The 12,874-nt window shown below is 41.3% G+C and overlaps 1 protein-coding gene across 1 annotated transcript in view; it reads left to right on the forward strand.

Annotated features, from left to right (window-relative positions):
- VPS41 (VPS41 subunit of HOPS complex) overlaps positions 1–12,874 on the forward strand; it is a 127,007-nt gene that overhangs the window by 47,939 nt on the left and 66,194 nt on the right. The window contains exons 5-7 of the mRNA XM_081931029.1: positions 840–914; positions 4,111–4,173; positions 6,342–6,407. Coding sequence (XP_081787155.1) covers positions 840–914; positions 4,111–4,173; positions 6,342–6,407 — 204 coding nt within the window. The remainder of the gene's footprint in view (positions 1–839; positions 915–4,110; positions 4,174–6,341; positions 6,408–12,874) is intronic.

A 12,874-nucleotide genomic window follows, 5' to 3' on the forward strand; every position in this document is an offset into this window, starting at 1 on the left:
AATTGGCATTCCATGGAATCCTTATCAGGGATACTTCTGTGAGAAGACAAGAAATGGCAGACAGCCTTGCCCACTACTGCCAGTTTTCTATTGTAACGTGCAGTGCCAAAGATGAAATAACAACAACAACAACAACAACAACAACAACAACAACAACAATAATAATGGATGTGTTTGCCACCCTGGGCTCCATCAGGAGAAACAGTTGGATCTAAATTGACTTGAGTAGATAATCTATTATAATATGCCCCAGAATTCTTTGTAATGTGCACTGGACAAATGAATAGGAATGATGTACCCAAAACTACTGAGATTGTTTCACGATATTTAGCGGAGATTTTTAAAGTCAAATTTAAAACTACTTAATTTTACTTAATGGTGGCTACTGAGACTTTTATATGTTTTATGTGCTTGAAATATGTTTGGATTAACAATGTTTTATGGATTCCCCCCCCTCTCTTTTATGATTTTATTGTCTAAATTATGCCAATAGGGAAAACATTCTGGGAGGATAGTAAGTCTGAACACTACTGCCAAACAGCAGCAATACTAGTTATCTGTGGCAGCCTGCACAGGAGCTGCGCACACACACCTTGTTCTTCCTTTTGTTAGCAGTCCCAGGCAGGCAGCAAAACCAGGTTGAGCTTCTGATGAGCCACTACATATGACTAGTGGGCAGCATTTAATTTGGTGGGTTATTGGTACTGCACACCTGGTTTTTGTATTGGGTGTGAGATGGAAGCAACTTACTTCTTCTGCATTGTGCATTCTAAAATTTCTCTCTCTCCCTCCCTCTCTCTCTCTCTCTCTCTCTCTCTCTCTCTCCAAACTTTTAACAGAGTCCAGTTAAGATAAATCAAATTAGCCTGGATGAAAGTGGAGAGCACATGGGTGTTTGCTCTGAAGATGGCAAGGTATGGCTTTCCCTCATTTAGCATGAAATGGTGATGTGCCACTTTCCAAGTCCCCGGGAGATCTCTGTACGGCAAAATCCTGTAACAACAGCACCTGGATCTTGTGTTTTAGTACCTGACTCACTTACAAAAAACCCCTCATAATTAAAGTCAAATATATTTGGCCCAAATGTGCCTAAGGAAAAGTAATTACAAGAAATGTCAATAATGTTACTGGTATTAAACTGATTAACAGCCGTGGCACAGGGACTTGTCACGGTAATCATTACTACTGTGCCAGTTATACTTCACTGACTAGTCTGATGTTCCTGCAAGACAGTAGCTTAATGCTTCTCTGCTATAAATCCACAAAATTGGATTTTTGTGGGCAAGATTTCTTTGGGCTGGTGGTTTTGGTTCTGGTTGTTTTTTTTAAAAGCACCTTATGATTGTTTCCTCTGAAATCTTTTGATAAGCAGTCATAGTTTATCAGAGGAATATAGTGCCTTGCAGTTGCTCCTTTAAACAAATGTGAAATCAATACATATAATACATGTACAGTTTCCTTAAAAATGTGGCACCTTCTTCCTCGACTGGAGACATACATCATTTTGTGTACCGCACAGCTAACAATTAGCATTGTTTTCCTGGAATGTTAAGAGCTGTGACATTTTAGTGATTTTGATGATCGATTTCCCCACTTATTAGAATGTCTTTGTTCATTTGTTTGCTTTTAAGACCATGGCAGTCTTTGCTAATATTGGTTGTGATAATAAAATTCCAAATCGTAACCTATTCAGGATGCTTTTTTCTGGGAATAATGCCACTAGCAGGCACAGTGTATTAACGTCATTTCCCAAGATCCATCTCACTTAACTGGATAGAACACTATTTGTTACTAATCACATTCTTAGGCAGGATTTTTAGGAACAGTAAACTAAAATAAATACTGAAGTATATATATTTTTCTTCCCACAGGAGCAAAAAGTAGTAAACTCGTTTAATCTGTGCTTTTAGTGAGCGAATAAATGCCATAAATAAGTTTACGGTTCCCAGTGTGTTGTCCTCTGAAGAAATCTTGATGTTACAATAATTGGCACAATAATTGAGATACTATTGCTGGTAAAAGAGGTTGTAGAATTTTATAACCAGTGCGAGAGTAATGCAATTGTCTTGGCAAGATAAGACAGAAGCCAATAATTGTGTACGATAATCAAAAGTGATGTGCTTATATATTCAAGAAGTAAAGTTTCGGTGTGATTTGATGTATTTAGATTACAAAATATTTTTTTTTTTGCACTTAAGACTGGCTGTGCATTTGCACACCAAAGGCTCAACACATGCTTGGAAGGTGCAGGCAGGGGTTCCAAGTGCCATACATTTGAGTTCTCCAAGTTTATTCATTTAGTTTTGGTAGTAATAGCTCGCCTTTCTAACCACACTGAGACGCTCAAGTTGACTAGCACCCGTGTATTTTTACGAACAATCAGACAAGGAGCTAAGAATAAGAGGTATGAAAGAACATAGCAGATTTAGGAGCCAGACATACCACAACCCCGCAGAATTAAAAGCGTTTTGGTGTAAGCATCCAAAGGCCATAGCTGAAAGGGTCAGGCTGAACTCAGCAGGCCTGGACTCCCCTGGAGCCTTGCCCATTGTGCCTCTCATGGTGGCAGGACATGGAGCAAAATGACCCCAAAGTCCAGAAGATCTGAGTGAACAGGCAGGCACTTGTGGGAGGAGGTGATTTGGCACCAAGCTGCTGGCAGTGTTAAAGGTAACGTGCTTGGAAATAAATGGAAAGCCAGTGCAGATGGAATAGCAGTGGAATAATATACTCCACAGGGACCTGGGTGGTGCTGTGGGTTAAACCACTGAGCCTAGGACTTGCCGATCAGAAGGTCGGCGGTTTGAATCCCCACGATGGGGTGAGCTCCCGTTGCTCGGTCCCTGCTCCTGCCAACCTAGCAGTTCGAAAGTGCAAGTAGATAAATAGGTACCGCTCTGGCGGGAAGGTAAACGGCATTTCCGTGCACTGCTCTGGTTCGCCAGAAGCGGCTTAGTCATGCTGGCCACATGGCCCGGAAGCTATACGCCGGCTCCGTCGGCCAATAAAGCAAGATGAGCGCCGCAACCCCAGAGCCAGCCACAACTGGACCTAATGGTCAGGGGTCCCTTTGCCTTTTAATGTACTCCACAAAATTGCCTATAGTGTAGTTGCAGCATTTTGGACCAACTGAGGTTTCAGAACTTGGATATGATTGTGGGTATTTTTGCACAAAGACCCACGAGTCTTTCTGCACTGTATTATTCCTGCTATGCATACAGGAACATATGAATGCCTTTTCACATTTTCCAGTTTCCACACTGTTCTAAACCCTTTGGCGGAATTGTAGGGTGTTTGTTTCCCTCCTTTTATTCTTTCAGCCATCCTGTGAAATAGATTAGGCTAAGGGATAGTGATTTGCCCAAGACTGAGCGCCCTTGGATTGAGATGGGATTGCAACTGCCCCGCCAATCCTAATTCAACGTTTTATCCTCCTGAATTAGTAACTGGGAAAACAGGAGGTGTTGCGAAAAGGGGTAGTTTCTTTTACAACACATTTCTAACTATGCATTTGGGGGCCTGTCATTCAGATATTCACCACTGTATTATCTCAACATTTAAAAGCTTTGCCTGGCTGTTATTAGGGACAAATATATGATATAATGATATGACTGAAATGTAACTGGGAGTATTCCACAAGGCAAATCTGTTAGCATTTAGTACCCTTGAAGCTGCATTTTAAAACATAATGAAAATATGTATAATGGTAGAAAAGCAGAGCCTCTGAGATAATAGAAGGTTTCCATTTATGTTCTATTTATTGTAGAAATGGAAAATATTTTCTGTTTTAGTCAGGTGGTTATCAATTCAATAAAAGTGTTTGGCATAAAGCACGGAGAGTCCTTTGTCCTTCTGGTGGTTCTAGCAGCTTAATTGCATAGAAGCACTTTCGTGTTTCCATTAAATACTTTAATGGAATCAAGGAAAGCTTTGGATAATTTTAAACTATTACAGTGTGCTGCAAATATATTTATTTTTGTTTTGTTTTGTTTTTTAAAACCAAACTATGATGTATTTTCTGTTGCCATGTATATTCACCTTTTGACTTTTGAAGTGGGATAAATAATAGACATTTTAATGTGGTTTTAAAAGCATATCCTTTAATTTCAGGTGCAGGTGTTTGGATTGTACACAGGGGAAGAATTCCATGAAACATTTGATTGCCCTATTAAAGTAAGAGCTTAGTTAAGTCTTAACAAATGTACTATTGTTGCATTCAGCAAATAGCCATGACCATTTCTTTTCTCCAAAAAAAGAAAAAGAACATGAATATATCATAGATTTTATTCAAAAGTTTTGGTATGGACAGTGATGGTGTTCCTCCATGATTCCTCTGCAAAGCAGAGGAATTTGTCCTCTTTGTGCTTGCTTTTTAGGTCCATGGGCACATTTGGAATTCAGAGGGAGTGCTGTGGGTGCCCTCCTCCTCTGCTCACCTATCCCCACCGCCCCCCAGATCAACCTGCCCCCCAGAAAAGTAGAAGGGCAGAGCACAAATGCACACAAATGTTTCCTCTCCAAGGAATGTGGGTCAAAGTCAGATCCAATAGAATAATCTGCGCCTTGAAAAGGTGCATCAAAGGCATCTCTTCACCCGCAGGCACCATGCTGGCGACTCCTCCTGCAAGCACTTTCCTGGCCAGTTACTTCTTCTTCCCGCCCCAAAATAATGTGGAATGTTTCAGGAACATGCTCAGTACACAAGCCAGAGAAAGCAACAATGAGAAGCAAATCACAAGCCAACAATATGTGATGGTTCTGCAAAAGCAAACTAGCTGATGGGTGTAGAATTTGATTTAAAATAGCATGTGGGGTTGCGTGTGTAGGTCCCCAGGCCACCCCTCAAATAACTTCACACATAACACGTAGTCAAAACAAAAAAAAATTCTTCCAGTAGCACCTAAAAGACCAACTAAGTTAGTTCTTGGTATGAGCTTTCGTGTGCATGCACACTTCTTCAGATACCTATCTGAAGAAGTGTGCATGCACACGAAAGCTCATACCAAGAACTAACTTAGTTGGTCTTTTAGGTGCTACTGGAAGAATTTTTTTAAAAAAATTTATTTTATTTATTTATTTATTTATTTATTTATTTATTTATTTATTTATTTATTTATTATTTATTTATTTTTTTACTATGGCAGACCAACACGGCTACCTATCTGTAACATAACACGTAATTTAGTTTAGGTTTTTTGGGCACTATTTTGGCCACAACTTTATTAAAATACAAAATCAGTGAGTGGTTGTTTAGACATTGGTTATGACTATCTGTCCCCCCGCCTGGGACAGAACTGACATCCCGAGGTCCGATCGGTAGCCAGTAGAAGGGAAAGTCAAACTTGGGGGTCATTTGAGCTAAGCGTTGAACCCACACCGCTCACCCCAGCAGCTCCCCGAAAGCTTGCCGGCCCTGGTCCTATGACAAGGATTCCCATGACAGGGATTGGACGAAATCGTGGCAAGCCCCAGGATTCCTTTAACGGAATTCCCTTCAGCGCAATAGGAGGGGCAGGCACAGCCTATCCTGGCCCCTCCACCACCAGCATATTATAACCAATGCCTAACTGCAACCTTATAAGTTGTGACGAATTGCTGAGTAGTAGGCAAAAACCAAATGGCACAGCCAATCATCAAATGGCAAAATTCCTACTAGGCCCCTGCACCAAGGCAGACGACCGCATGACAGGCAAAGCAAGGTCAACCGGAAAAGAAGGCGGGCGGGCGGGTGATCCGATGCACTCTGCAAAGAGAAAGAGAAACCAGAGTGCACCAATATTTAAAGACTATGGTCCCACCCACCCAATTTGCAACATACAATTTGTCCCAGCAACCCGGTTCACAATGCCAGGCAACAACTATTAACCTGGCTGGCAACAAGAGGCCTGGCCCGATGGCCCACACTGCAACACATGCTCTCATTTATTGGAGAACACACCTTATAGTAAGTAGGGTCATGGACTCTATACCAGAATAATTGTAGGGTCTTTTCTGTGGTGGCTACTTGCTTGTGGGGTGTTCTCCCCAGGGTGGCTCGCCTGGCACCTTCATTACATATCTTTTGGCACCAGCCAAAAACGTTTTTCTATAGCCAGGCCTTTGATTTATTAAACAATCTATGTTAAAATATGCATTGGGGAGTATTGTTTTTCTTTGTTATGATAATGTATCTTTTGTTTTTTTAGATTGTAAACTGCCCTGCGATCCTTGGATGAAGGGCAATATAGAAGTTTAATTAATTTTAATCATAATACTAATAATACCTAAATAATTCTGCAGTTCATAAAACCACACAAGAACGATATCGATAATAACACATAGTTTTCCTTCTTTATGTTCAGATTGTTGCTGTTCACCCTCAGTTTGTGAGATCACACTGCAAGCAGTTTGTAACTGGAGGGAACAAAGTAAGTTTCTCATTTCATAATACTGTGCCCGTTCTCGACAGGCAAAGTTAAAGTTCCAAAGGAACATGTGCACATATTTCCCTGGGGTTTGTCCCCACCCCCCCATCAGGTAATTCAGGGATGCTTTCAAAGGAAAATTATGGGGAGATAAAACACAGGTACCAGCATCTGTTTCCCCTCTTGGCAAAACTACTACTGTTTGCCTAACTGCCAAACATGGAAGAGTTGGAAGCAGAGTCGACACAAGAGGTGGCCTTGCACACTTCTCTGATCTATCCTTTTCTTAATTTTACTGTTTTGCTGTTCCACATGCTGCTCCCCCATCTCTCTGCCTTGATCTAAGGGAACGGGATCTGCCTCAGAGCACCACAATCTGGGAGAGGTGGCATGGAAGGATGTCTGCCCTGCTCTGCCAGTTTCTGAAGCATTTGACCTAAGCTCATAGTTTGTTTTGCTCCAGACAAACCATGAACTGCAAAGTTAGTTCTTAGTTTACACGAGCCATGAGCATGGGGTTGGACCTAACACAGAGCCATAGGATGGGTTAGCTCTGATAGCATAGTAGCAGCCAGAATGGGAGAAGTTCAGTGGCTCTGAGTCCACACCTTTGTTTATTTGCTCTAAGACATGGTTTGGATGAGTGTTATGTGTCATTTAACCAGGCTGAGACTTCAGTCTCAGTGAACGGGAAACTGGACAAATACTTTGTATTTTCCAAAACCTGAGAATAGCGTGGACTTTTGGAAATGTGTTATTTGAATTGATTTTTAACAGAATTCACATTAAGGAATACAGGCTTTTTTAGTTTTTCAACAGGTGGTGTCATTTTCCCATCAAAAGTTCCCAAATTTTAAAAATCCCACAGAATTAAGGAACCATAGCCTTAAATATTTAAGGTGATAATAGGGCTGTGATCTATTTTCTCAGAATGAAGTCCCCCAGAATTGACCGAGGCTTGTTTTCTGGAGGTTGTGTTGCTTAGGATGGCATCCCATGGTTTATTAAAAATAAACTGAACTTAAAACTTTAATTTGTGCTGTAACACCATGAGTGCAAATATATTGAGTGCTGGGCTGCAGAAAATTGTGACCATGATTACTTTTTACTGGTCCTTGGCCTTTTAAATGTATAAATGGCATAATGGGTTCAGAGTTCATTGAACAGGGTGTGTGAGATTTAACATCATAAGAAGATTTTAGAAAAGTGATCAGTAACAAGATGTATACAGTTTGCCTGTAATTACGCGATGTGTTATTTCTGGGTTTCAGAAATAATGGTTAGTCCACTTATTATAGGAATGTTACACTAAAAAAAGTACAAGAGTGTGCCTTGTGAAAGCATGGTGAAAGTGTTTTGAGTGTTGCTGATGTGATCGAGAGGGCTTGGACTTTGAACCAAGCCGCCTTTAGCTCTTAGCCTTTGACTCTCAGACCAAAAGGGTTGTTTCAATAATAAAATGAGATAAGCCTACCTGAGCTTCATGGAAAGAAGGGTGGGACCAAAAAATGACAAATAATTCTCATCCTTGCCACTCTATGGTTTTAACATTCTACTATTTTGCTGCAAGCTAGTATCCGCTTTCAGTGTCTGGTTTAAAGCATGCTGTGATGTTTCAGTGATACTCTGCCACACTGTACACAAAGCACTTTTGAGCACTCGAAAGTGCCAGTCTAATTATTAGTTTTGTTAATATGTCAGCTGCAGTGTGCAGGTGTGTCCTGCAAATGTTCCCCACACTCCTCCAGGGGCTGGGTTAGTTTAACCTCCGGTTTGCTAGTAAAACTGAATTACTGTGTTGTGAAATGATGCACGTCTAAAAAGTGTGTCACCAACATCAAAAGTTTGGAAAGCTCTGTGTTACAGTATTCAACTGAAACAGGAATATTGTTACTCATCAGATGTTGAACTCAATGCTTGCTCTTTGACCAAAACGACTGTTTCCTGATATTGGTTGCTTTTGTGGCACCGAACAATATATGCTCTTGAAAGGTGTAGCAGAAACAGTGATCTTCTTTGACCGATGGGTATGTTACTAACTAACAGAACCCTTCTTGCCCATTTCACACTGCAATTAAGTTCAGCAAGTTTTGAATGGAGCACTTGGCAGATGATGACAACCCTGCAATAATAATACATTGTAAATAACAGGGCATCCCCAGCCCAGGAGGGCGGTGGAGCTCTGAGGCAAGAAGAAAAGACAAATAGTGCTATTGTAGGCCATAACCTTCTGCCTTTAAAAGAGGGTCTAATCTTAAAAAATAACAGGGTGAAAGCTTGCTAAATGAAGGTGGGAAAGCTGAAATAAAGGTGTTCTTTGGTTAACCCTCAAAGAGCTGCCACATTTTTCAACCTGCGAGCTTAAATGAATCCGGAACTTAGAGAGTGCAAACGCACCAATATTATCTAGGGGTTTAAAAATTCCAAAAGAAAATGAAAGGATATATAACTTTCCAGATAAACTGTTGATCACTACCCATACTTCTAAATAGTTTAAACTTACGGGGTTAAACCCGAACATAGTGTCATAAAGAAATATTGGTAAAACTTGACAGAAGAAAATGATTAATGAAGATGATACATCTATAGGTTGTTGCTAGGAAAGTGAAATTTTGTTTATGACTTTGCATTGTCAATTTTCAATTAATATACTACTCATTGCCCGTGTTAATTATAATGCTGAAGATAATACATTAATTGGAGAGGTGTTCTGCTGATAATTGGAGTTGATGTCTTTCATCCCTTCACTGGCTTGGAATCTTTGTTTTTGAAGAACATGCATGTATTTGCTGCTGATCTTGATCTCTCAAGTTGTGGAGCCTGAAATAAGTAATTGCTAGCGTGTGGTGGTCCTTGGCATTTTCTGACTAAATATTGGAATTTATAAAGGGGCAGGAAAGAGCTGAAGTTCTTTCTGATCCAACTCAACCAGATAGATAGACTCCTCCACAGTGGCTGAAATTCCTGCATTTTTAATGCATCACAAGACTCACATCTATATTTATCAGCCTCTTTGGCCAAAAGAAGTAGAAATCTTGGGTAGCAAGTAAGCTGGGTCAAGACAAAAATATTCTGAAAATTCAGCTGCTGTAATTTCAAGTATAATGATAGAATTTGTATGTTTGCTGTAAAATCTGCCAAGTACTGTCTTGGGTTATTATTTTTTTAATTGCCTTGATTTTTAGTGTCAGCAAATCCGGTTTATCTTTGCTTTGTGAGTAAGTAGGTGACCTTTACCTCTGAACTCCACAATATGTGCTTCATAATAACTGGTTGGATCACTCTGACAAATTATTAAATTGTCAGGATGCTGTTTGCAGCACAGTCCATTTTTAGAAACAGGATAGTCAGCTGTTTGGTGTTGCGTTGGTAGATGAAGAGTACCAGACAAGAAAGGCAGATTGCTTTGTAAGCTGTAAAATGTCAGTCAGTAAATACTGAGAGGTCCCATTTAAGTGAAGTAAGAGTAAATACCAAGGCAATCTCTGTCCAGGTATTGGTCGATTTGCCTTAAACCGCTGTACGCCTTTATTGCCTCAGTAGCTTCTAGCTTGAAATTGCTGTCTAAAATGGGTGACCATTAGAATGTTTACATGACTCAATATCCGTGTATATTTACAACACAAAAGCCAGTGGTGCAAAAAACCCTTGTTGCCCCACCAATATAAAAACTGAGCTTAGCGAGTGGTGCCGAACCCGAACAGGAAACTGGTATCTCCTCCTTCCATACGCCCTGCTGCGTCTTATACCTCGTTTGCTCCCTCCCTCTTGGTTTCTCTGTCTTATAATTTGAACCAGAGACCAGAGCATCTTTCCTTGCCAGGAGCTCTGGACGATATGAAGTATTGTGGGTGGGGCAATAGTCATTGAGAACTGGATCCCTCCTCTCAATAGTACACCTGTCTCTCCCTCCAAGCAGGATCCTAACATTTTTGCGAGAAGAGAATCATGTGATAGGTCAGGGAAGGCTAGAGCAAGGGCGGGGGGCCTTAATTAACCATGGCTCCCCATTGCATTTGAACTGGAAAACGATGCTTATTGGCTTCCAAGCAAGGCAGGATCTGGAATCCTGCTTAAACTATGGCTTCCTATCCTGGTTTGCTTGGGAACCATTAACGACAATTTCCTGATTCAGCTGTAACAGGAAGCTGTGCTTAAATGCAGCTTCCTGGCTCGTCTCTCCATTCTCACCAAAAGATGCTCATGATCTACTTCAGTTTATTCAATAGGGACTTGATAGCTTAAATGCAGCCATTTGGTATGTACCTATTTGCCACCTTGGAATGAACTGTGCTTTTAAAGCGTTTTCTAAAATGTAACAATTCTGCTAATTTTAGTTCCGAGAGAGGGAAACGATCAATTTAAATTTCATCCCATTGATGTTGTTTCCAAAATTGAACTTCTAATTTAGATGACTGAAGGATTCCTCTAAGCACTCTGGAGACAGGGATTACATGTAATTAGCACTAGTGTTAATTGTTTGACAAGCTCCATTAGATTGAAACACTACCCGTACTCTGATTCACCGCTGCTCTGTACAAAAGAGGCTGTCAGCCTGATCCTCAACATAATGCTGGTGCTCAGCTGTCCAGGTCTCTCTGAGTGGAACTGAAATTTGCTTTGCAAGCCCCGCCTTGCAGTGGTCATTCTTGGACTAAGCAGCAAGCAGATCTAAGGGGAAGAGCGTTTTCTTAGTGAGGAAGCGTTAATAAAAGAGGCGACACCACAGCCAGCATACCTACGTCCCCCCCCCCTTTTCCATCCCTGAAATGAGAAATACTTTTCCCATTAATACTGTCCCCCGAAACTTCCTTCTGAGTATGACAGAGTAATTGTGGGGAGATCATCCTAGACCTAGTGCCCTCCGTCGTCTTCAAGCTCATTCTGGAGCAAACCTAACTTTCTTCTATACACAATTTAAGAGACAATTAGCGCTAATAGTGACAAGCTTGTGTTGTTTTATCTCATTGCAAAATCCATCTAATTGGCTTCTAAGGAACACCAGAGTTCCCTGTAGATAAACAGACAGACAGATAGGAACTTTATTTGCATTAGCCAATAGCCATAGCAATAAGATAAAATATACTGGGGATACAGCTAAATAGTTAGCTGTACAAAATACGTTTGCATCAATACAAATGACAGAATTGATACATGATCCCTGTAGGCTATGCAAGACTCTGTGGCGCAATGGGTTAGTGCACCTGGCTGTTAACCAGAAGGTTGCTGGTTGGAGCCCATCCAGGGATGGCTGTGGGCTGGATTCATGCATTTCAGGGGGTTGGACTACAACTCCACAAGTCTGTGGTTTTATAATTCTAAGTCCTCTCGTGCAACGGAACTCGCTCCCTCTCCTCCCCACGGATGCCCCCCGTGGCCCCCTAAACCTCTTCTGGGAATTCCACTTAATCCTGCCCACTGGTGGTAAACCATTGCTTTATGAAGCCCCAAATCAAGATGCTCCAAGGATAACAGTAGGAGGAAAGTGTCCACACTTCCCGGTGCGAGCGATGAAAAGGGTGATAAAACATAGCATTGCCTGTGCTGCTGTCCAGATTTACTTGTTTCACATTATTCTGGCTATATAATGATCTGCTATACATATGGCAGCGGACGGAACGCGCAGCTTAAGTGCAGCTGTATTGTAACAAAGCATTAGAGAGATTTACCAGCAGAAAACAGATAGGCGAATGAAGCGTATTGCCGAGGAAGTGATTTTGCAACAGCTGCTATTGAAATATAAGTACTGAGAATGCTGACTGCTGGGATGTGGATTTATGGGAAATAAAGCCCTAAAATACTTTCTCCAGCCAAGAAGAGGGGGAAGCAACCCTTTCTTGAAAACAGCTTTTCCTCCCTCCGTACTTAGCTCTCATTGAGTTTAAATTGCTCTCGGTATAGTGGTAATGACAATTCGATACTGTAGGTGAGTTGAAGATTAGCTAAATAAATTAACCAACTTCTACTTCTTGTTCTTGCTGTTAATTACCCACTCTTCACCCTAAGGTCTCGGGCTGGGTTACAACAATTAGAACAACATGTTTAAAAGGGTTTAAAATAATTCACAACCACAGAAATAAGGGTTGCCCCCTCCCCTAAAAATATACATTTCAGGTGCAAAATGCCAGGGTAAAGAGATGTGTCTACAGCATTCACCAAAGGCTCTGTAATGAAAACGATACCCAGCTCTGTCTCTCTGTTCTGTCTGAATCAAGAGTGGTAGCTGAGGTGTCAGAGCAGTGCTTGGAGGTGGTGGTGAACTGGAAGTGGGCCAATAAACAGAAGCTCAGTCCTAAAGAGACAGAGTCCCAAGTTCTCATGTCCAGGAGGTGGAGAGACAGCCTGTCCTGTATGGTCCTGGAAGGAACAGGTTTGCAGTTTGGCGATTCTCCTGGATTCTGTGCGGCTCAGGTGACGTCTGTGGAGATGAGTGCTTTTTCCAGCTACTGCTGATTCGCCAGCTACAACCC

Source organism: Podarcis melisellensis (genome assembly GCF_964234715.1).
Source record: "Podarcis melisellensis genome assembly, chromosome: 12".
Classification (NCBI taxonomy): Eukaryota; Metazoa; Chordata; class Lepidosauria; order Squamata; family Lacertidae; genus Podarcis; species Podarcis melisellensis.